Raw genomic sequence first — 23,228 nt, 5'->3', positions numbered from 1 at the left:
CACCCACTTTTATGCTACTTTTATCTTAAATACGTCTTTCCCTGACAGAAACAGAAAGACATTCGTATCACAGAGTCTATCCCTGACATGAATACTTTCTCTTCACAAAATGTTGTAAAAGCTGAAAGAACAAACTGTATGTTACGTTAATAGACTGATGGATTTCACTTTCAGTGTCTTCTGGTTAAAATAATACAGAGTTCCTAATGGATACTGACGCAGATAGACAGAATGAACGGATATATAGCAATCTCTGACTGTTGTTTACATATGAGATGTCAGAGATATTAGAGTCATCTCCTTCACTCTGCTTCCAAGTCGAAAAAAACCAACAGTCGTTTTCATTTACATCTTCTGGCATACATTTTACCAGGACCACAGAGTACACCTAAAAGAGGAAACTAACTAACTCCTATGTTTTGGTCCTGACCACTGTCCTCGGTCCTGACCGCTGTCCTCGGACCTGACCACTGCTTGGTTACTGCTTCTTTAATCCTTACTTTCAGGCTGCAGTGCTACCAGAATACACTACACACACACACAGACACAGAGAGAGAGAGAGAGAGAGACAGAGCGAGAGAGAGAGAGAGAGAGAGAAAGAGAGCGACACACACACTACACAGATTGCTTACATCTTGTTGAATAATGTAGCAGCAGTCTCAGTGGTATTTCATTTACCAGTCAACCACAAACCTACACTACCTTCCTGTCTGGAAGGAAGAATAGAACTATGATCATTATTTATTCATGCAAATTAATACACTTCTGTATTGCGGCGGTTTAGGCACCTCTTGTGGAGACATTCATCCAGAGCTGTGTACAAATACTATTTGAAACCATTTCAAAAACTTTCACGCGTCTTGATTGAACTCATCTGGTGAATGGAGCCAGTACAATAGTCACACAAGTTCAAACCCCGCCCATTTGGCATTCCACACCAGCTTAGCAAACGCTGTTTTTATTTGAAAGATTTCAAATAGTATTTAAACCCAGGTGTGAATTATTCTTTACTGGACTTTACAATGTGGTTAACGTATAACCCAATTATTACAAAGTAAACACAGCCACTGGTAACAGACGTCATTTACAATGTGGCTAACGTATAACCCAACTATTACACTGTAAACACACCCACTGGTAACAGATGTCATTTCAACGTCTAGTTTTGATTTACATTTGGTTGAGTTGTCAACTAACTTGAATTCAATGTGGAATCAACAAAACATTTTTCCATGTCCTTGGTTTTAAGTAAAAAGTTTGGTGAAAAAAGACAAATAGTCAGGTTAGATACTGGTCTAATTATGTATTCGGGAGATACAGGATATATTCCCCACAATCGATGCAACGTAGCATTCATTAAGAGACCATTATAATACATTATAATCTTCTCTCCACTAGGTGAATTAAGTTAATGGACATGTCCAAAGAGGGTTGAAATGCCTCTGGCTGCATACCAAATAGTACACTTTCCCTTTATAGAGCTCTGGTCATAAGAAGTGCACTATATAATGAATCGGGGGCCATTTGGGATGCAGGCTATGCTAATGGCAGGCATTAGACTCTTCTCTGATTGAGTTGCAGGCTATGCTAATGAAGGCATTAGTCTCTTCTCTGATTGGGATGCAGGCTATGCTAATGAGAGGCATTAGCCTCTTCTCTAATTGGGATGCAGGCAATGCTAATGTTAGGCATTAGCCTCTTCTCTGATTGGGATGCAGGCTATGCTAATGGCGGGCATTCGCCTCTTCTCTGATTGGGATGCAGGCTATGCTAATGGCGGGCATTAGCCTCTTCTCTGATTGGGATGCAGGTTATGCTAATAGCAGGCATTAGCCTCTTCTCTGATTGGGATGCAGGCTATGCTAATAGCAGGCATTAGCCTCTTCTCTGATTGGGATGCAGGCTATGCTAATGGCGGGCATTCGCCTTTTCTCTGATTGGGATGCAGTCTATGCTAATGAAGGCATTCACCTCTTCTCTGATTGGGATGCAGGCAATGCTAATGGTAGGCATTCGCCTCTTCTCTGATTGGGATGCAGGCTATGCTAATAGCAGGCATTAGCCTCTTCTCTGATTGGGATGCAGGCTATGCTAATAGCAGGCATTAGCCTCTTCTCTGATTGGGATGCAGGCTATGCTAATGGCGGGCATTCGCCTTTCTCTGATTGGGATGCAGTCTATGCTAATGAAGGCATTCACCTCTTCTCTGATTGGGATGCAGGCAATGCTAATGGTAGGCATTCGCCTCTTCTCTGATTGGGATGCAGGCTATGCTAACGGAAGGCATTCGCCTCTTCTCTGAAACCCATTCAGGATTTAAAGAAAGGGTATTTTGTGCTGTTCTTCTCAGTTATTTTACACAGTCTAATTTGGCATGAATATATTACTAACTCCATTTTGAATTTATACGCATTTTTAACATTTATGATAACATGTATAAGCATCTATTAGGGCTTATTTATGAAAGCTGTTATAAAATAGAATCGTCTCCCTCTGCCACATTGTGAAGATATTAGTAAATATACGATTGGTCAAATTGAAAAGCTCTACAGCCACACCCACAAGCCAAATAATCTCATCAACTGTTTCAGTCGAGTCACAAAACATTCTTCCTCCCGAGTCCTGGTGAAACAACAACCAAATAAAACCAACAAGAAATATTGATTCGGGCATCGCTCCATCTTGGCACCACACATTATATTTATTGGAGCGAATCACAACACAGCAGCTTGCTTGTTGTTGGCTAGTTCACTTTGATTAAAGAAATGAAAAGTTTTCTGCATCCCAAACGACACCCTGTCCCCTATACAGTGCACTTATTTTGGCCAGAGCCCTATGGGGCCCTGGTCAATAGTTGTGCACTACATAGGGAATAGGGTGCCTTTTGGGACGTAGCCGTAGTGTTGCTGATACACTGCCGGTGTTAGCCAAGTGGTGAGCCAAGCAAGCATGAATCTGGCTGGATAAGGTATAGCTGCATCGTTTCAGATGTAATTTATAGCAGCCTCCTGACACAGGGATAAATACTCTGCTGTCACCACACACCCATCCTCTACCCTCTTCCTCTTTTAGTCAAATAACCTTGATTGCAAAAAGCTCTCAACTTCACCGGGTAGATTTTCTTTCCCTCACAATCCGACTGAACATGTGCTGCATCTGTAACTTGAGATGTGTAAAACAAGCACATCTTACCAGAAGCACAATACTTTACATAGACATTGTCTAACTTGATGTTAAATTGATTCAGAACATTTATTGTCAAGAATGATGATGCGGAAATTAACGTAGTGGATTCACTGACTCTTGTCTTCTACCTTTATGTCACCAGATGACAATGTAACCTATCTATGGTATTCACATACAGATGTAGGATCTTAATTTGATCGCAGGAAATGCTGATGAGCTTTGTGATTTACATACATTTACTGACAACCCACGCTAACACGCATTTATTATCACGTTCCAGGTAAGATCCAAATGCAGACTGTGTTGAAGTAACAATGTTTATTACAGCAACAGGGGCAGGCAAACGACAAGTCAAGGCAGGCAGAGGTCAATAATCCAGAGTAGTGGTGCAAAGGTACAGATCGGCAGGAAGGCTCAGGGTCAGGGGCAGGCAGAGTGGTCAGGCAGGCGGGCTCAGAGTCATGACAGGCAAGGGTCAAAACCAGGAGGGCGAGAAAAAGAGAAACTGGGGAAAAGCAGGCGCTGAGACAAAACGCTGGTTGACTTGACAAACAAGACAAACTGACAAACTGGACAAACAGAGAACACAGGTATAAATACACAGGGGATAATGGGGAAGCTTGGCGACACCTGGAGGGGGTGGAGACCATCCCAAAGACAGGTGAAACAGATTAGGGCCTGACAGTTATATTAACAGTATCACATTTTTTATGTATATTACTTTTGGCCAGCGAATCGCTTAACACCTAGCAAGTGACATTATGGACTAAACATTAAAATCCTGTTGCTGCAGGATTATTTTGTTGTGACAATACTGGACAAAATAAGATCCTACATCTGTATGATGGTGTACAGTGGTTTGTGTGGATCCATTTGATAGACAAGAGGGTTTTTCTCAAAGACAATATTCAATTCAGTTTATTTATTAATCTTTTCTCAGAACCGTTCTGGAGACCAAAATGATTGCTTTATTTCTTCCTGCCTGGCCCATCCATGGTGTGTAGAGCCCTGTTTATCTAGACTGTTACCGGGTAGCATCCTGAAAGGGCCTTTTCTTCTGCTCTCCTGCTGTGACTCACAATGGGACCTAGTCTAAAGCTGTCACGCCACCACGGTGTGTGTGTGTGTCTCTCAATGCGACCTGTGACTAATACTGTCAACCCATTGTGGCTTCACTCAACATCTGGTGCTCTGAACCTCCACTCTCTGTGACTGGCATGTCCCATGGTGCTCTGTGATTCCATGCCCGCTGTCGCTCTGATGATACTGCTGACACACAGACACATACTCACACATTCTCTCTCTCTCTCTCTCTCCGCTCTCCTCCCTTCCACACTGTCACACACTAACACACTCCTACAGTCCGTGGAGTTTTGCCAAACTTCCAATTACATTAGAGAGACAAGGAACAATGGTGCTCTGCAGGCTTAGCCTCATCTTCCCCAGACTGAAGGACAACCATGTTGTAGTACCATCAGACTGAAGGACAACCATGTTGTAGTACCATCAGACTGTAGTACCATCAGACTGTAGTACCATCAGATTGTAGTACCATCAGACTGTAGTACCATCAGACTGTAGAACCACCATGCTGTACTACCATCAGACTGTAGTACAATCAGACTGTAGAACCACCATGTTGTGGTACCATCAGACTGTAGTACCATCAGAATGTAGTACCATCAGACTGTAGTACCACCAAGCTGTATTACCATCAGATTGTAGTACAATCAGACTGTAGTACCATCAGACTGTAGAACCACCATGCTGTAGTGCAATCAGACTGTAGTACCACCAGACTGTAGTACCACCAGATTGTAGTGCCATCAGACTGTAGTGCCATCAGACTGTAGTACCATCAGACTGTAGTACCATCAGACTGTAGTACCATCAGACTGTAAAACCATCAGACTGTAGTACCGTCAGACTGTAATACCGTCAGACTGTAGTACCGTCAGACTGTAGTACCATCAAACTGTAGTACCATCAGACTGTAGTACCATAAGAATGTAGTAACATCAGACTCTAGTACCATCAGACTGTAGTACCATCAGACTTTAGTACCATCAGAGTGTAATACCATCAGACTGTAGAACCATCAGACTGTAGTACCATCAGACTATAAAACCACCAGACTGTAGTACCATCAGACTGTAGTAACATCAGACTGTAGTTCCATCAGACTGTAGTTCCATCAGACTGTAGAACCACCATGCTGTAGTACCATCAGACTGTAGTACCATCAGACTGTAGTACCAACATGTTGTGGTACCATCAGACTGTAGTACCATCAGACTGTAGTACCATCAGACTGTAGAACCACCATGCTATGGTACCATCAGACTGTAGAATCACCATGTTGTAGTACCATCAGACTGTAGTACCACCATGTTGTAGTACCATCAGACTGTAGTACAATCAGACTGTAGTGCCACCGAGCTGTATTAACATCAGATTGAAGTACCATCAGACTGTTGTATCATCAGACTGTTGTATCATCAGACTGTAGTACCATCAGACTGTAGTACCATCAGACTGTAAAACCACCAGACTGTAAAACCACCAGACTGTAGTACCATCAGACTGTAGTACCATCAGACTGTAGTACCATCAAACTGTAGTACCATCAGACTGTAGTACCACCGGACTGTAGTACCACCAGACTGTAGTACCATCAGACTATAACTGTAGTACCATCAGACTGTAGTACCATCAGACTATAGTACCACCAGACTGTAATACCATCAGACTGTAGTACCATCAGACTGTAGTACCATCAGACTGTAGTACCATCAGACTGTAATACCACCAGACTGTAGTACCATCAGACTGTTGTACGACCAGACTGTAATACCACCGGACTGTAGTACCATCCAGACTGTCATCAACCCCCTGGTGTAGGGTTAGGAAGGGGGCTTGAACCATGTCATCAACCCCCTGGTGTAGGGTTAGGACTGGGGCTTGAACCATGTCATCAACCCCCTGGTGTAGGGTTAGGACTGGGGCTTGAACCATGTCATCAACCCCCTGGTGTAGGGTTAGGACTGGGGCTTGAACCATGTCATCAACCCCCTGGTGTTGGATTAGGAAGGGGGCTTGAACCATGTCATCAATCCCCTGGTGTAGGGTTAGGACTGGGGCTTGAACCATGTCATCAAACCCCTGGTGTAGGGTTAGGACTGGGGCTTGAACCATGTCATCAACCCCCTGGTGTAGGGTTAGGACCGTTAGCTCTTTAGGACAGCAGAGATGCAGCGTCATGATAACTAGGTGTTGACATAGATTACCTCTCCAGCTTTGGTCAATTTTAAATCTGATCTTTGATTTTGGTGTGTCATTGTTGCACAGTTTACATTCATGTCTAAGTGTTGTACAGTCTACAGTCATGTCTGAGTGTTGTACAGTCTACAGTCATGTCTGAGTGTTGTACAGTCTACAGTCATGTGTGAGTGTTGTACAGTCTACATTCATGTCTGAGTGTTGTACAGTCTACAGTCATGTCTGATTGTTGTTCAGTCTACAGTCATGTCTGAGTGTTGTACAGTCTACATTCATGTCTGAGTGTTATACAGTCTACAGTCATGTCTGAGTGTTGTGCAGTCTACAGTCATGTCTGAGTGTTATACAGTCTACAGTCATGTCTGAGTGTTGTACAGTCTACAGTCATGTCTGAGTGTTGTGCAGTCTACAGTCATGTCTGAGTGTTGTGCAGTCTACAGTCATGTCTGAGTGTTGTGCAGTCTACAGTCATGTCTGAGTGTTGTGCAGTCTACAGTCATGTCTGAGTGTTGTACAGTCTACAGTCATGTCTGAGTGTTGTGCAGTCTACAGTCATGTCTGAGTGTTGTACAGTCTACAGTCATGTCTGAGTGTTGTACAGTCTACAGTCATGTGTGAGTGTTGTACAGTCTACAGTCATGTGTGAGTGTTGTACAGTCTACAGTCATGTCTGAGTGTTGTACAGTCATGTCTGAGTGTTGTGCAGTCTACAGTCATGTCTGAGTGTTGTGCAGTCTACAGTCATGTCTGAGTGTTGTACAGTCTACAGTCATGTCTGAGTGTTGTGCAGTCTACAGTCATGTCTGAGTGTTGTACAGTCTACAGTCATGTCTGAGTGTTGTACAGTCTACAGTCATGTCTGAGTGTTGTACAGTCTACAGTCATGTGTGAGTGTTGTACAGTCTACAGTCATGTCTGAGTGTTGTACAGTCATGTCTGAGTGTTGTGCAGTCTACAGTCATGTCTGAGTGTTGTGCAGTCTACAGTCATGTCTGAGTGTTGTACAGTCTACAGTCATGTCTGAGTGTTGTGCAGTCTACAGTCATGTCTGAGTGTTGTGCAGTCTACAGTCATGTCTGAGTGTTGTACAGTCTACAGTCATGTCTGAGTGTTGTACAGTCTACAGTCATGTGTGAGTGTTGTACAGTCTACAGTCATGTCTGAGTGTTGTACAGTCATGTCTGAGTGTTGTGCAGTCTACAGTCATGTCTGAGTGTTGTACAGTCTACAGTCATGTCTGAGTGTTGTTCAGTCTTAAGTCATGTGTGAATGTTGTACAGTCTACAGTCATGTCTGAGTGTTGTACAGTCTACAGTCATGTCTGAGTGTTGTGCAGTCTCAGGGGCGAAAATCTGATATCAACTTTGGAGGGGACAATTACATGAAATTTTCTCAAGCGCAATTCCTGAGGGGGACACCAAAAGTAGTGCTGTAACACATAGCCTACATTGTAATAGGGTAAATGTATATTGAGGAACCAAAGAAATAAGGTGTTTGCCGTACTCCTAACTACCGGTACCCAAAACTACACAACTAATCATAACAGCAATACCATTGCCTTTTAACAAATCTTAGTTCAGTCACCAGTTTAAGTTGAGAGTGGTCTAGTCTTTGAGATATTAGGCTACTAGGGTTCTTACTATGGGTTTTGGTGTATTGAAAAATACTCTGATGTCCGTCTTTTATTTTTCTGCCATTTTTCTACCTGGCTGGCTGTCTGGCTGGCTACACACACAGTGTGTAGGTTATTTACAGTAGGATATGGGCTTCTATCATCTTCAATCATTCTATTTGGGCTTCGATCTAAAAGGTAGCTAGCAAATGTGAAACGGATTAAAATGACAAGAGTTGACAGCTGTATGAGTTCACCATTTACACAACATATGCTGCAACCTTTTGTAATTTTAATAGTTTGTTTCATATTGGCTGGCTTCCAACAATAGCTGAATTTGCAAAGCTAGCGAGCACCAATTCAGTTTCAGTGGTGTTTGCTATAATCTTTGCTACCCAGGTTAAATAAAGGTGAAATAAAATAAATAAATAAATAAAAAGTTCACTTGCGACAATTTAGCTTTTGCAACGAGACCATTAAATATATTTAAGACAATGGTAGAAGAGAGTGTAGTTCTATTCAGTTTGGATTTCAGTTTATCGCTAACCTTATCACAGGGACTTTGAAGCACTATCTTACATCATCTGCATGCTGATTCCATCTTTGACGATGCCACATAAATGGAATAGGTACTAGCTAGCTTAATAGTTAATATTTGCGCGCTAGCTCTGCATATTCAGCTAGTGTGTGCGCGCGATTGACTGGATTAACCTCACGTCAGTTACGTGCATTGAGTGCCTTTCAGACAGTAGATACGACCCCTCTGTTACCTTGCCAACTAAGGAACTGGCAGTGGATCAAACCATTGTGAGGCAAAGGGTGGCGGGGTTGCAATCTTTTGAAACTTAAAAACGCGTTATTAAATGTCTGTAATCAGCACAATTGCTTTCATTGCGTATTATTAATATTATTTAAATTACATAGTTATGTTTCAGTGATATATTGGGGGGGACAAATCATATATTTCCCAGGATGGGGGGGTCGTGTCCCCCCCATCCCCCTCGGGATTTCCGCCCCTGTGCAGTCTACAGTCATGTCTGAGTGTTGTGCAGTCTACAGTCATGTCTGAGTGTTGTACAGTCTACAGTCATGTCTGAGTGTTGTGCAGTCTACAGTCATGTCTGAGTGTTGTGCAGTCTACAGTCATGTCTGAGTGTTGTACAGTCTACAGTCATGTCTGAGTGTTGTACAGTCTACAGTCATGTCTGAGTGTTGTGCAGTCTACAGTCATGTCTAAGTGTTGTACAGTCATGTCTGAGTGTTGTACAGTCATGTCTGAGTGTTGCACAGACTACAGTCATGTCTCAGTGTTATACAGTCTACAGTCATGTCTGAGTGTTGTGCAGTCTACATTCATGTCTGATTGTTGAGCAGTCTACAGTCATGTCTGAGTGTTGTGCAGTCTACAGTCATGTCTGAGTGTTGTACAGTCTACAGTCATGTCTGAGTGTTGTGCAGTCTACAGTCATGTCTGATTGTTGCTCAGTCTACAGTCATGTCTGAGTGTTGTACAGTCTACATTCATGTCTGAGTGTTATACAGTCTACAGTCATGTCTGAGTGTTGTGCAGTCTACAGTCATGTCTGAGTGTTATACAGTCTACAGTCATGTCTGAGTGTTGTACAGTCTACAGTCATGTCTGAGTGTTGTGCATTCTACAGTCATGTCTGAGTGTTGTACAGTCTACAGTCATGTCTGAGTGTTGTGCAGTCTACAGTCATGTCTGAGTGTTGTACAGTCTACAGTCATGTCTGAGTGTTGTGCAGTCTACAGTCATGTCTGAGTGTTGTACAGTCTACAGTCATGTCTGAGTGTTGTACAGTCTACAGTCATGTGTGAGTGTTGTACAGTCTACAGTCATGTCTGAGTGTTGTGCAGTCTACAGTCATGTGTGAGTGTTGTACAGTCTACAGTCATGTCTGAGTGTTGTACAGTCACGTCGTCTGAGTGTTGTGCAGTCTACAGTCATGTCTGAGTGTTGTACAGTCTACAGTCATGTCTGAGTGTTGTGCAGTCTACAGTCATGTCTGAGTGTTGTGCAGTCTACAGTCATGTCTGAGTGTTGTACAGTCTACAGTCATGTGTGAATGTTGTACAGTCTACAGTCATGTCTGAGTGTTGTACAGTCTACAGTCATGTCTGAGTGTTGTACAGTCATGTCTGAGTGTTGTACAGTCTACAGTCATGTCTGAGTGTTATACAGTCTACAGTCATGTCTGAGTGTTGTGCAGTCTACATTCATGTCTGATTGTTGTGCAGTCTACAGTCATGTCTGAGTGTTGTGCAGTCTACAGTCATGTCTGAGTGTTGTACAGTCTACAGTCATGTCTGAGTGTTGTACAATCTACAGTCATGTCTGAGTGTTGTACAGTCTACAGTCATGTCTGAGTGTTGTACAGTCTACAGTCATGTCTGAGTGTTGTACAGTCATGTCTGAGTGTTGTACAGTCTACAGTCATGTCTGAGTGTTATACAGTCTACAGTCATGTCTGAGTGTTGTGCAGTCTACATTCATGTCTGATTGTTGTGCAGTCTACAGTCATGTCTGAGTGTTGTGCAGTCTACAGTCATGTCTGAGTGTTGTACAGTCTACAGTCATGTCTGAGTGTTGTACAATCTACAGTCATGTCTGAGTGTTGTACAGTCTACAGTCATGTCTGAGTGTTGTGCAGTCTACAGTCATGTCTGATTGTTGTACAGTCTACAGTCATGTCTGAGTGTTATACAGTCTACAGTCATGTCTGAGTGTTGTACAGTCTACAGTCATGTCTGAGTGTTGTGCAGTCTACAGTCATGTCTGAGTGTTGTACAGTCTACAGTCATGTCTGAGTGTTGTGCAGTCTGCAGTCATGTCTGAGTGTTGTACAGTCTACAGTCATGTCTGAGTGTTGTGCAGTCTACAGTCATGTCTGAGTGTTGTACAGTCTACAGTCATGTCTGAGTGTTGTACAGTCTACAGTCATGTCTGAGTGTTGTGCAGTCTACAGTCATGTGTGAGTATTGTAAAGTCTACAGTCATGTCTGAGTGTTGTACAGTCATGTCTGAGTGTTGTGCAGTCTACAGTCATGTCTGTGTGTTGTACAGTCTACAGTCATGTCTGAGTGTTGTACAGTCTACAGTCATGTCTGAGTGTTGTTCAGTCTACAGTCATGTGTGAATGTTGTACAGTCTACAGTCATGTCTGAGTGTTGTACAGTCTACAGTCATGTCTGAGTGTTGTTCAGTCTACAGTCATGTGTGAATGTTGTACAGTCTACAGTCATGTCTGAGTGTTGTACAGTCTACAGTCATGTCTGAGTGTTGTGCAGTCTACAGTCATGTCTGAGTGTTGTGCAGTCTACAGTCATGTCTGAGTGTTGTACAGTCTACAGTCATGTGTGAATGTTGTACAGTCTACAGTCATGTCTGAGTGTTGTACAGTCTACAGTCATGTCTGAGTGTTGTACAGTCTACAGTCATGTCTGAGTGTTGAACAGTCATGTCTGAGCGTTGTACAGTCTACAGTCATGTCTGAGTGTTATACAGTCTACAGTCATGTCTGAGTGTTGTGCAGTCTACATTCATGTCTGATTGTTGTGCAGTCTACAGTCATGTCTGAGTGTTGTGCAGTCTACAGTCATGTCTGAGTGTTGTACAGTCTAGAGTCATGTCTGAGTGTTGTACAATCTACAGTCATGTCTGAGTGTTGTACAGTCTACAGTCATGTCTGAGTGTTGTACAGTCATGTCTGAGTGTTGTGCAGTCTACAGTCATGTCTGTTTTTTGTACAGTCTACAGTCATGTCTGAGTGTTGTACAGTCTACAGTCATGTCTGAGTGTTGTTCAGTCTACAGTCATGTGTGAATGCTGTACAGTCTACAGTCATGTCTGAGTGTTGTACAGTCTACAGTCATGTCTGAGTGTTGTGCAGTCTACAGTCATGTCTGAGTGTTGTGCAGTCTACAGTCATGTCTGAGTGTTGTACAGTCTACAGTCATGTGTGAATGTTGTACAGTCTACAGTCATGTCTGAGTGTTGTTCAGTCTACAGTCATGTCTGAGTGTTGTACAGTCATGTCTGAGTGTTGTACAGTCTACAGTCATGTCTGAGTGTTGTACAGTCTACAGTCATGTCTGAGTGTTGTACAGTCATGTCTGAGTGTTGTGCAGTCTACAGTCATGTCTGTTTTTTGTACAGTCTACAGTCATGTCTGAGTGTTGTACAGTCTACAGTCATGTCTGAGTGTTGTTCAGTCTACAGTCATGTGTGAATGCTGTACAGTCTACAGTCATGTCTGAGTGTTGTACAGTCTACAGTCATGTCTGAGTGTTGTGCAGTCTACAGTCATGTCTGAGTGTTGTGCAGTCTACAGTCATGTCTGAGTGTTGTACAGTCTACAGTCATGTGTGAATGTTGTACAGTCTACAGTCATGTCTGAGTGTTGTTCAGTCTACAGTCATGTCTGAGTGTTGTACAGTCATGTCTGAGTGTTGTACAGTCTACAGTCATGTCTGAGTGGTATACAGTCTACAGTCATGTCTGAGTGTTGTGCAGTCTACATTCATGTCTGATTGTTGTGCAGTCTACAGTCATGTCTGAGTGTTGTGCAGTCTACAGTCATGTCTTAGTGTTGTACAGTCTACAGTCATGTCTGAGTGTTGTACAATCTACAGTCATGTCTGAGTGTTGTACAGTCTACAGTCATGTCTGAGTGTTGTGCAGTCTACAGTCATGTGTGAATGTTGTACAGTCTACAGTCATGTCTGAGTGTTGTACAGTCTACAGTCATGTCTGAGTGTTGTACAGTCATGTCTGAGTGTTGTACAGTCTACAGTCATGTCTGAGTGTTATACAGTCTAGAGTCATGTCTGAGTGTTGTGCAGTCTACATTCATGTCTGATTGTTGTGCAGTCTACAGTCATGTCTGAGTGTTGTGCAGTCTACAGTCATGTCTGAGTGTTGTGCAGTCTACAGTCATGTCTGAGTGTTGTGCAGTCTACAGTCATGTCTGAGTGTTGTACAGTCTAGAGTCATGTCTGAGTGTTGTACAATCTACAGTCATGTCTTAGTGTTGTACAGTCTACAGTCATGTCTGAGTGTTGTACAGTCATGTCTGAGTGTTGTGCAGTCTACAGTCATGTCTGTTTTTTGTACAGTCTACAGTCATGTCTGAGTGTTGTACAGTCTACAGTCATGTCTGAGTGTTGTTCAGTCTACAGTCATGTGTGAATGCTGCACAGTCTACAGTCATGTCTGAGTGTTGTACAGTCTACAGTCATGTCTGAGTGTTGTGCAGTCTACAGTCATGTCTGAGTGTTGTGCAGTCTACAGTCATGTCTGAGTGTTGTACAGTCTACAGTCATGTGTGAATGTTGTACAGTCTACAGTCATGTCTGAGTGTTGTTCAGTCTACAGTCATGTCTGAGTGTTGTACAGTCATGTCTGAGTGTTGTACAGTCTACAGTCATGTCTGAGTGGTATACAGTCTACAGTCATGTCTGAGTGTTGTGCAGTCTACATTCATGTCTGATTGTTGTGCAGTCTACAGTCATGTCTGAGTGTTGTGCAGTCTACAGTCATGTCTTAGTGTTGTACAGTCTACAGTCATGTCTGAGTGTTGTACAATCTACAGTCATGTCTGAGTGTTGTACAGTCTACAGTCATGTCTGAGTGTTGTACAGTCTACAGTCATGTCTGAGTGTTGTACAGTCATGTCTGAGTGTTGTACAGTCTACAGTCATGTCTGAGTGTTATACAGTCTACAGTCATGTCTGAGTGTTGTGCAGTCTACATTCATGTCTGATTGTTGTGCAGTCTACAGTCATGTCTGAGTGTTGTGCAGTCTACAGTCATGTCTGAGTGTTGTACAGTCTACAGTCATGTCTGAGTGTTGTACAGTCTACAGTCATGTCTGAGTGTTGTACAATCTACAGTCATGTCTGAGTGTTGTACAGTCTACAGTCATGTCTGATTGTTGTACAGTCTACAGTCATGTCTGATTGTTGTACAGTCTACAGTCATGTCTGAGTGTTGTACAGTCTACAGTCATGTCTGAGTGTTGTACAGTCTACAGTCATGTGTGAATGTTGTACAGTCTAAAGTCATGTCTGAGTGTTGTACAGTCTACAGTCATGTCTGAGTGTTGTACAGTCTACAGTCATGTCTGAGTGTTATACAGTCTACAGTCATGTCTGAGTGTTGTACAGTCTACAGTCATGTCTGAGTGTTGTGCAGTCTACAGTCATGTCTGATTGTTGTACAGTCTACAGTCATGTCTGATTGTTGTGCAGTCTACAGTCATGTCTGATTGTTGTGCAGTCTACAGTCATGTCTGATTGTTGTACAGTCTACAGTCATGTCTGAGTGTTGTACAGTCTACAGTCATGTCTGATTGTTGTACAGTCTACAGTCATGTCTGAGTGTTGTACAGTCTACAGTCATGTCTGAGTGTTGTACAGTCTACAGTCATATCTGAGTGTTGTACAGTCTACAGTCATGTCTGAGTGTTGTACAGTCTACATTCATTTCTGAGTGTTGTACAGTCTACAGTCATGTGTGAGTGTTGTACAGTCCACAGTCATGTCTGAGTAGTTGTACAGTCTACAGTCATGTCTGAGTGTTGTACAGTCTACAGTCATGTCTGGGTGTTGTACAGTCTACAGTCATATCTGAGTGTTGTACAGTCTACAGTCATGTCTGAGTGTTGTACAGTCTACAGTCATGTCTGGGTGTTGTACAGTCTACAGTCATATCTGAGTGTTGTACAGTCTACAGTCATGTCTGAGTGTTGTACAGTCTACAGTCATGTCTGATTGTTGTACAGTCTACAGTCATGTCTGAGTGTTGTACAGTCTACAGTCATGTCTGAGTGTTGTACAGTCTACAGTCATGTCTGAGTGGTGTACAGTCTACAGTCATATCTGAGTGTTGTACAGTCTACAGTCATATCTGAGTGTTGTACAGTCTACAGTCATGTGTGAGTGTTGTACAGTCTACAGTCATGTGTGAGTGTTGTACAGTCTACAGTCATGACTGAGTGTTATACAGTCTACAGTCATGTCTGAGTGTTGTACATTCTACAGTCATGTGTGAAAGCTTTTGATATGATTTTATTCAGCCTCTGTTGGAGGACAATGTTAGTAGATTATAAAATCTTATTTTGGTTAGAAATGTATTCATTCTTTATTCTGAAAATGAACATAGTTTGGGTGTGATGCCTTCCTTCATGGTTTGAAATGCTTTTCAGCCAAATAAACAATGTATGGGATAAGTTTGGCTTTAGACAGAGAGGATAACTCTCAATCTTAACACAACACTGGTAACTATTACACATTATTATATACACTGGCAAAAGTGTTTTGCATCCCAAATGGCACCCTCTTCCCTATTTATTGCACTACTTTTAGCCAAAGCACTATCAGTGCCATTTGAGACAGAGACAATATCTTACCTGATTGCTGGAGCCTGAAAGTGGATTGGAAACGGAGTGGCATAGAAGCTGTCATTGCAGGGAAGTTTATATACACAGACTCCACCATTAAAGTCACACTCCACCATTAAAGTCAGACTCCACCATTAAAGTCAGACTCCACTATTAAAGTCAGACTCCACTATTAAAGTCAGACTCCACTATTAAAGTCAGACTCCACTATTAAAGTCAGACTCCACTATTAAAGTCAGACTCCACCATTAAAGTCAGACTCCACCATTAAAGTCAGACTCCACCATTAAAGTCAGACTCCCACAATTAAAGTCAAACTCCACCCTTAAAGTCAGACTCCACCCTTAAAGTCAGACTCCAACATTAAAGTCAGACTCCAACCTTAAAGTCAGACTCCAACATTAAAGTCAGACTCCAACCTTAAAGTCAGACTCCTCCCTTAAAGTCAGACTCCACCATTAAAGTCAGACTCCACCATTAAAGTCAGACTCCAACATTAAAGTCAGACTCCAACATTAAAGTCAGACTCCACCATCAAAGTCAGACTCCACCATTAAAGTCAGACTCCACCATTAAAGTCAGACTCCAACATTAAAGTCAGACTCCACCCTTAAAGTCAGACTCCACCCTTAAAGTCAGACTCCACCATCAAAGTCAGACTCCACCATTAAAGTCAGACTCCAACCTTAAAGTCAGACTCCAACCTTAAAGTCAGACTCCAACCTTAAAGTCAGACTCCACCATCAAAGTCAGACTCCACCATCAAAGTCAGACTCCACCATTAAAGTCAGACTCCACCATTAAAGTCAGACTCCAACATTAAAGTCAGACTCCACCATTAGGTTGTGAGAGTTGGGTGACCTGGGGGGCTCTGAGGTCGTGAGAGGGGGTGACCTGGGGGGCTCTGAGGTCGTGAGAAGGGGGTGACCTGGGGGGCTCTGAGGTCGTGAGAGGGGGGTGACCTGGGGGGCACTGAGGTCGTGAGAGGGGGGTGACCTGGGGGGCTCTGAGGTTGTGAGAGGGGGGTGACCTTAGGGGGCTCTGAAGTACTGGAACATTATAATAAAGCAGTGCATGTCATTGCATTTGTGTAGTGACATACAGGATTAGAGTAGAGGCCTTACAGAAGTTGTCACATGGGGAAAAACTGTCACGGCTTTCTGAAGAATGGGACCAAAGTGCAGCGTGTGTATCGTTCCACATATTTTATTGAACTGTGAAACTATGCAAGATACACAAACAAACTAAAGAACAAAAACAACAAACCGTGACAAAGCGGTGCAACATACACTAACTCAAAAACAATCTCCCACAAACCCAGGTGGGAAAAACAACTACTTAAGTATGATCTCCAATTAGAGACAACGATGACCAGCTGCCTCTAATTGGAGATCATCCCAAAAAACAACAACATAGAAATACAAAAACTAGAACATAACAACATAGAAAATCTAAACTAGAAAAAAAACCTGTCACGCCCTGACCTACTCTACCATAGAAAATAACAGCTTTCTATGGTCAGGACGTGACAAAAACATTGTACTTGGGTCCAGGAAGAATGGCCTTTTATAAAGACATTTCGTGCAATTGTACATCATTTTATATTACTTTAGAATAATATTTTTTTATACCGCACAAATGATCGAAATGACAGGCTACTTTGACACTGACAAACTGATATCAATAAAAACGACCTAATCTTGAATCCATCAATAGCCTAGGCCTAGGTGTGTGGAGACTTATTGTACAATATGAGGAGGAAATGACAGTCCGAGAAAAGCTTTCCAGTTTCACTGACTCACCCAATGATGCACAGCTCACTGGCCGCCGATGGCCAATACTCTCATGCTGAAAGCCTGTCTCTCTGTTTGCTCAGTAGGCCTATTTGGAAGTTTATCAAATATTTTAATGGTCTACAGTCAGATTAGAGTCTTCTCCTTTAGGCAGGAGCCATTTGCTTTCCGACCTGTGTTTTTCCACAATTGTATTTGAAATATTGTGAAAGCCTGGTTCTGGCTGCATGCTGTTTATTGACAGAGTTGTCGTGCGTTCCCGGGCTATATACTTTGTGATTGGGTTACATGAACACAATCGCCAGCTAGGCACTTTTTTTTTGCTTCTTAATCCTCTGTGTCTAAATTATAGGCCTACTCCTGGTGTAGTATTCTGCAGTATTTCATTTCTTTCTGAACTGACAGCAGTAATTCTATAACTTGGCAAATTTATTTAAATTAATCAGAGGTACTGAAGCTCCTCCAGCACCCTTGTCATGGCTATGATTCTATAAGGAAAGAAATTAAGTGCAATGCTGGAGAGATGAGAGTTGCAGGCTGATGTCTAGCAGAGACTGGGAGAGATCATAGAAAGGGAATCTCATTCTAGTTCTGAGTGAGATACAGGTTCGCTTCTCTCTCTCACCACAGTACCGGCCACGCCTTGGTCTCAAACATGCCTATAATGTTGTGCAAACCATAAGCCCGGGCCGGCCCAACACAAATGAATTCTTAGAATATCAGGTTCGGGCTGAAAATAGACGTTTTCACATTATGTTTATTTTAGGGGGCAGGAGAATTAGGGAAGAGGCAACTGGAATGAACTCTGATCCCTTTTTATTCACATTTTTATATTGAAAACAGTCTCTTTTTTTTCATGTCGGTACTGGATCCGGACAAGTAGGTTCCGGAACAAAACAGTCCAGAATGGAGAGGTGCTCCATCAGGATCCAGCTCAAATTAAGCACTGATTGTTAATGAGTTCCATCAGCATATGGGGTGATGGAGATTCACATTGCACTGATGCTCCAGCAGACCTGAGTTCAAATACTAAATTGAAATCTTTCAAATACTTTGAGTGTTTGCTTGAGTCTGCCTGGGGTGCCAGATGGGTGGGGTTTGCAGTTTGGGGACATTTAAATTGGTTCATTAGACCAGGCAAGCTCAATCGAACCCATATAAAGTATTTGAACTTATATTAAATAGTATTTGAACCCAGGTCTGTGTTACAGCACTGTCTTTCTGACACTCAGTGTGTGAACTAAACTTCACACTATTTACAAGTTAGCAAGTACATGGTGGGAACTGAGAGTTTGTCTGGAGGCTGAAGTCATATTCTGTGGAGCAACAACAGCCTCAGAAAGCACTGAGGTTTTATCAAGAGAACATCTAGGCCTATATAGATGCTTTTTGACAGTCAGGAAGCATCCTTTGCCTGTCACTCATACAGGATACGTTACAACACTGTACATAGCTATATGCTACACTCATAATGACATTTGAAATGGCTCTGTTCCTTTAAAGCCGTTGTGAGTGTAAAGTTTACTGTTCTCTTTCTGATTGTTTATTATCTATTTCACTTGCTTTGGCAATGTACACGTTTCCCATGTCAATAAAGCCTTTTGAATTGAATTGAATAGTGTTTTGTGATAATGTGTGGACAACATAAATGGAAAAATATAATATTGTTCATGTATTCCTTTCGTGGGTGTAATTATTTTGTTATCCATTTAACTTTCTTGTCTATATGTAAACTGCAAGATTTTATGCAGCATGAACTAAACCTAAGCGAACTAATTCCCTCCCTTGTTTTGTCACCCTCAGTGGCCAGCATCCAGAGGCTCCCGGCAGTGTCTGTGATGACTGACATCAACTTCCCTATGAAGGGACGTAAAGGCATGGTGGACTGGGCCAGGAACTCTGAGGACAAGGTGGTTATCCCCAAGGGCATCTTTCTACCACAGTCTACAGGTAACACAACCATGATGATGATGGTGTTGAATATGAATATGGTGGTAGTGGTGGTGATGATGATGATGGTGGTGGTGATTATGATGATGATGAATATGAATATGGTGGTAGTGGTGATGATGATGATGGTGGTGGTGATGATGATGATGAATATGAATATGGTGGTAGTGATGATGATGGTAGTGTTAAGATGATGATGATGATGATGATGATGATGATGAATATGGTGGTGGTAGTGGTGATGATGATGATGATGATGGTGGTGGTGGTGATGATGATGATGATGAATATGAATATGGTGGTAGTGGTGATGATGATGATGATGTTGGTGGTGGTGGTGATGATGATGATGAATATGAATATGGTGGTAGTGATGATGACGAGGAGGAGGAGGAAGAGGAGAAGAGGTGGAGCAGGAGCAGGATAAGGAGACTCTTCTTCAGGCTGTGTTTAACCATGTCCTTTACTGTATTTTGAGCAGCATTTGGAACTCGTGCAGTAAGAAATTGGTTCATTTCCAAATGTCCAGTAGTCATGGCTGATTATGTGTAGCTAGTTCCTCTAGAATGACCCCTTTGTTGCTCCATCATGTGACCCCACTGATCAAAATAGAATGCCTGGAGTTTGACCAACATTCTAGAATCTAGTGGCGTACAACTGTAAACCTAGCATTCCATTCCTAATGCCAGCACTACCTGGGTCGTTCCTACCCTGTGCCTTATGGACATCATAACCTTTGGGGGGAAGCGTATATATACTGTATATATATATATAAATATGATTCTATCAGAAAAAGGACATGTTTGATTTTCAGAAAAACATATTGGTCAAGCTCAGGCACCTATTCTTTTAGGTGCATTTTCCAACCTGTTAGGTGCACAACCCTAACAGGGTGGAAACTAACAGGGTGGAAACTAACAGCGTGGAAATGTGGAGCAAGATTGAGCTAGCATAATGGTGAACTTCTCTATCTAACATATTTAAAAATGTTGTGAACTTTCTCTATAATTTCTGAGAGAAAATTTAACTAAGACTATAAGACAATGACATATTTCTCATGGAAGTTGATGAATAATACCTAGGAACATCGCAAAAACACCTACGTCCACAAAAACGTGTTAAAAATGCATAATATTCCCTTTCAAGATATTTTGTGTTTTTAAGGAAAAGGACATCTGACCTTATATTAAAATCCTTCTGGAATCCACATTTTACAATAAATAAGCAGTGATATTTCCTGGAGACAGAAAAGGCACTGTACGGTAGGAATGACCCAGCTACAGTATAGCAACGCCAGTGATCGACAACATCTACCATGACTCTATGATAATAATTGTGTAAATGAGACCTGGCAAACAAGCAGAACCAAAGATATTGTAGTTCCCTTATTAACCCAATCTCAAAGCGCTTAAAGCAGGAGTGGAATGGAATCAAACAAAAGGTTTCCACGTGTTTGATGCCATTTCATTCGCTCCGTTCCAGCCATTATTATGAGCCGTCCTCCCCTCAGCAGCCTCCGCTGATGTTTGTATCCTTTTAAACCATGCCAGTGCAGAGCCGAGTGTATGTGACTGTGACAGACAATTTGGTTAACTGGCTTAATCAGTCTTGTCTGGACTGTATCAATGATAGACAAAATGTCAGTTGATTTTCTAACTCAATGCCGAAAACCATCTCACTCTTACTGAGTGGCCAAGAAGTTTAGCAAGGAGAACTATCCAGGTAGCCTCCCAAGTAGCACCCTAATCCCAATATAGGGCACTACTTTTAACCAGAGCCCAAGTGTCCTCTGTAGGGAATAGGGTTCCATTTGGAGCAGAGATCCAGAGAACTGCTCCAACAGGTGTCGACAGCCTCCATATCGCTGCCTTACAGCAGAGTCAAGATCACTTTTGCAGTCAGAAAGCAAGCCTAGATCTACCACTCAGATTCTTTTTAAACATGACTTAAAAAATGGAACATTAACCTAATAAAAACAGTTTTGTAGGAATGAGGTTTGTGCAGTAGGCCTAATACATTATCACAGCATATTGGCTATATAACTGGCCTGCCAATATTGTTCTTCTCAGAACATATTAGATTTCAGTTAGTGCATTCATCTCAAGATAGCTAGGTGGGACAACCACATATCACAGGCATAAAAAGTACATTTCCCCACAATAATGTAGCTACAAGGGGGGGGGCTTTGTTGTCCTAGCTTCAGGGGGAAGCTGGTTCCACCATTGGGGTGCCAGGACAGAGAAGAGCTTGGATTGGGCTGAGCGGGAGCTGCCCTCCCGTATGTGGTGGGAGGGCCAAGAGACCTTGGGTTGGGGTTTGAGAATAGCCTGAAGTTAGGGAGGGGCAGTTCCTCTTGCTGTTCCGTAGGGAAGCCCCATGGTCATGTAGTGGATGAGCAGATAGGGAGGTAGGGAGGGGCAGTTCCTCTTGCTGTTCCGTAGGGAAGCCCCATGGTCATGTAGTGGATGAGAGCTTCAACTGGAAGCCAGTGGAGGGTGCGGAGGAGCGTGGTGACATGAGAGCAGTTGGGAAGGTGCCTCGCATAAATGTAAATAATTTGCAAATAATTTGCAATTTTATTTTACAGGACTGATGGTACCTGCATCTGATGGTCATGGTGCTTTCAAGACAACTGGGGGAACTCGGGAAAAAATGAAGTCAAAGAGTGCTCTTCAGGTCGGAAAGTCGGAGCCCCAGAAAGATGCCGGAGTTTCCGACTTGGAATTCCAAGTTTTTTCAGAGTTCCCAGTTGTCTTGAATGCACTGAAGTCGGAAGTCAGAGATTTGTTTTGAACACTGCATTAGTCTCAGCAGAAAGAGGGAGAGAACAGCAGAGGGTCCTCCTCTCACGGTCCCTGCTCTCTCCTTCCTTTCCTCCGGTGAAACTGACCAGAGAGAAGGGACACTGTCTTTCACCTGATTTCAAAACTCGAGTCACACCACATCTGCCTCATGCACAAATTCATGTCGTTCCTATGACCAGAGAAAGTGAAATATTCCTCAATATTGAAATAGACACGACAAGCTGCTAATAATAATAAAAACGCAGGGCTATCGATACACATCGTTACTCATTCATTGCAGCGCGAGTGGAAGATAGGAGAAGCAAGTTTTCTGCTTTGTAATAGCGTTGAATAATAACAGTGTTGACAGTGCTGAATAAACTTAGACATGAACTCACTCATAAAAAAAGCAGTTATTTTCTGTTGACAGTCTCTCTCTGGTCATTGTTTTAAGAGTTATGAAATCTCATGTAGGCCAGTATGGCCGAGGTTGTGGGAGCCGTAGGCACAATGAAATGGTTCAAAATGGGAACACTTTGCTTACCCGTATACAGGGCTTCTGAATCAAGTGCACCAGCACTAACAGGGCTTCTGAATCAAGTGCACCTCCCACCAACAGGGCTTCTGAATCAAGTGCACCTCCCACCAACAGGGCTTCTGAATCAAGTGCACCTCCCCCAACAGGGCTTCTGAATCAAGTGCACCTCCCCCAACAGGGCTTCTGAATCAAGTGCACCAGCACCAACAGGGCTTCTGAATCAAGTGCACCTACCACCCACAGGGCTTCTGAATCATGTGCACCTCCCGCCAACAGGGCTTCTGAATCAAGTGCACCTCCCACCAACAGGGCTTCTGAATCAAGTGCACCTACCACCCACAGGGCTTCTGAATCAAGTGCACCTCCCCCAACAGGGCTTCTGAATCAAGTGCACCTCCCGCCAACAGGGCTTCTGAATCAAGTGCACCAGCACCAACAGGGCTTCTGAATCAAGTGCACCTCCCGCCAACAGGGCTTCTGAATCAAGTGCACCAGCACCAACAGGGCTTCTGAATCAAGTGCATCTCCCCCAACAGGGCTTCTGAATCAAGTGCACCTCCCACCAACAGGGCTTCTGAATCAAGTGCACCTCCCCCAACAGGGCTTCTGAATCAAGTGCACCTACCACCCACAGGGCTTCTGAATCAAGTGCACCTCCCCCAACAG

The 23,228-nt window shown here is 42.9% G+C and overlaps 1 protein-coding gene across 5 annotated transcripts in view; it reads left to right on the top strand.

The window, feature by feature from the left end:
• Positions 1 to 23,228, top strand: part of LOC106560286 (adhesion G protein-coupled receptor B3) — a 352,944-nt gene that overhangs the window by 169,674 nt on the left and 160,042 nt on the right. For all 5 annotated transcript variants that reach the window (XM_082964912.1, XM_082964910.1, XM_082964911.1 and 2 more), the window contains one exon: positions 19,095 to 19,241. In XM_082964912.1, the coding sequence (XP_082821038.1) occupies positions 19,095 to 19,241 (147 nt within the window). The remainder of the gene's footprint in view (positions 1 to 19,094; positions 19,242 to 23,228) is intronic.

This window comes from Salmo salar, chromosome 18 (genome assembly GCF_965601325.2).
Source record: "Salmo salar chromosome 18, fSalSal1, whole genome shotgun sequence".
In the NCBI taxonomy this organism is placed as follows: domain Eukaryota; kingdom Metazoa; phylum Chordata; class Actinopteri; order Salmoniformes; family Salmonidae; genus Salmo; species Salmo salar.
The sequence above is the reverse complement of the archived record's forward strand: the minus strand, read 5'-3'. Positions and strand labels throughout refer to the sequence as shown.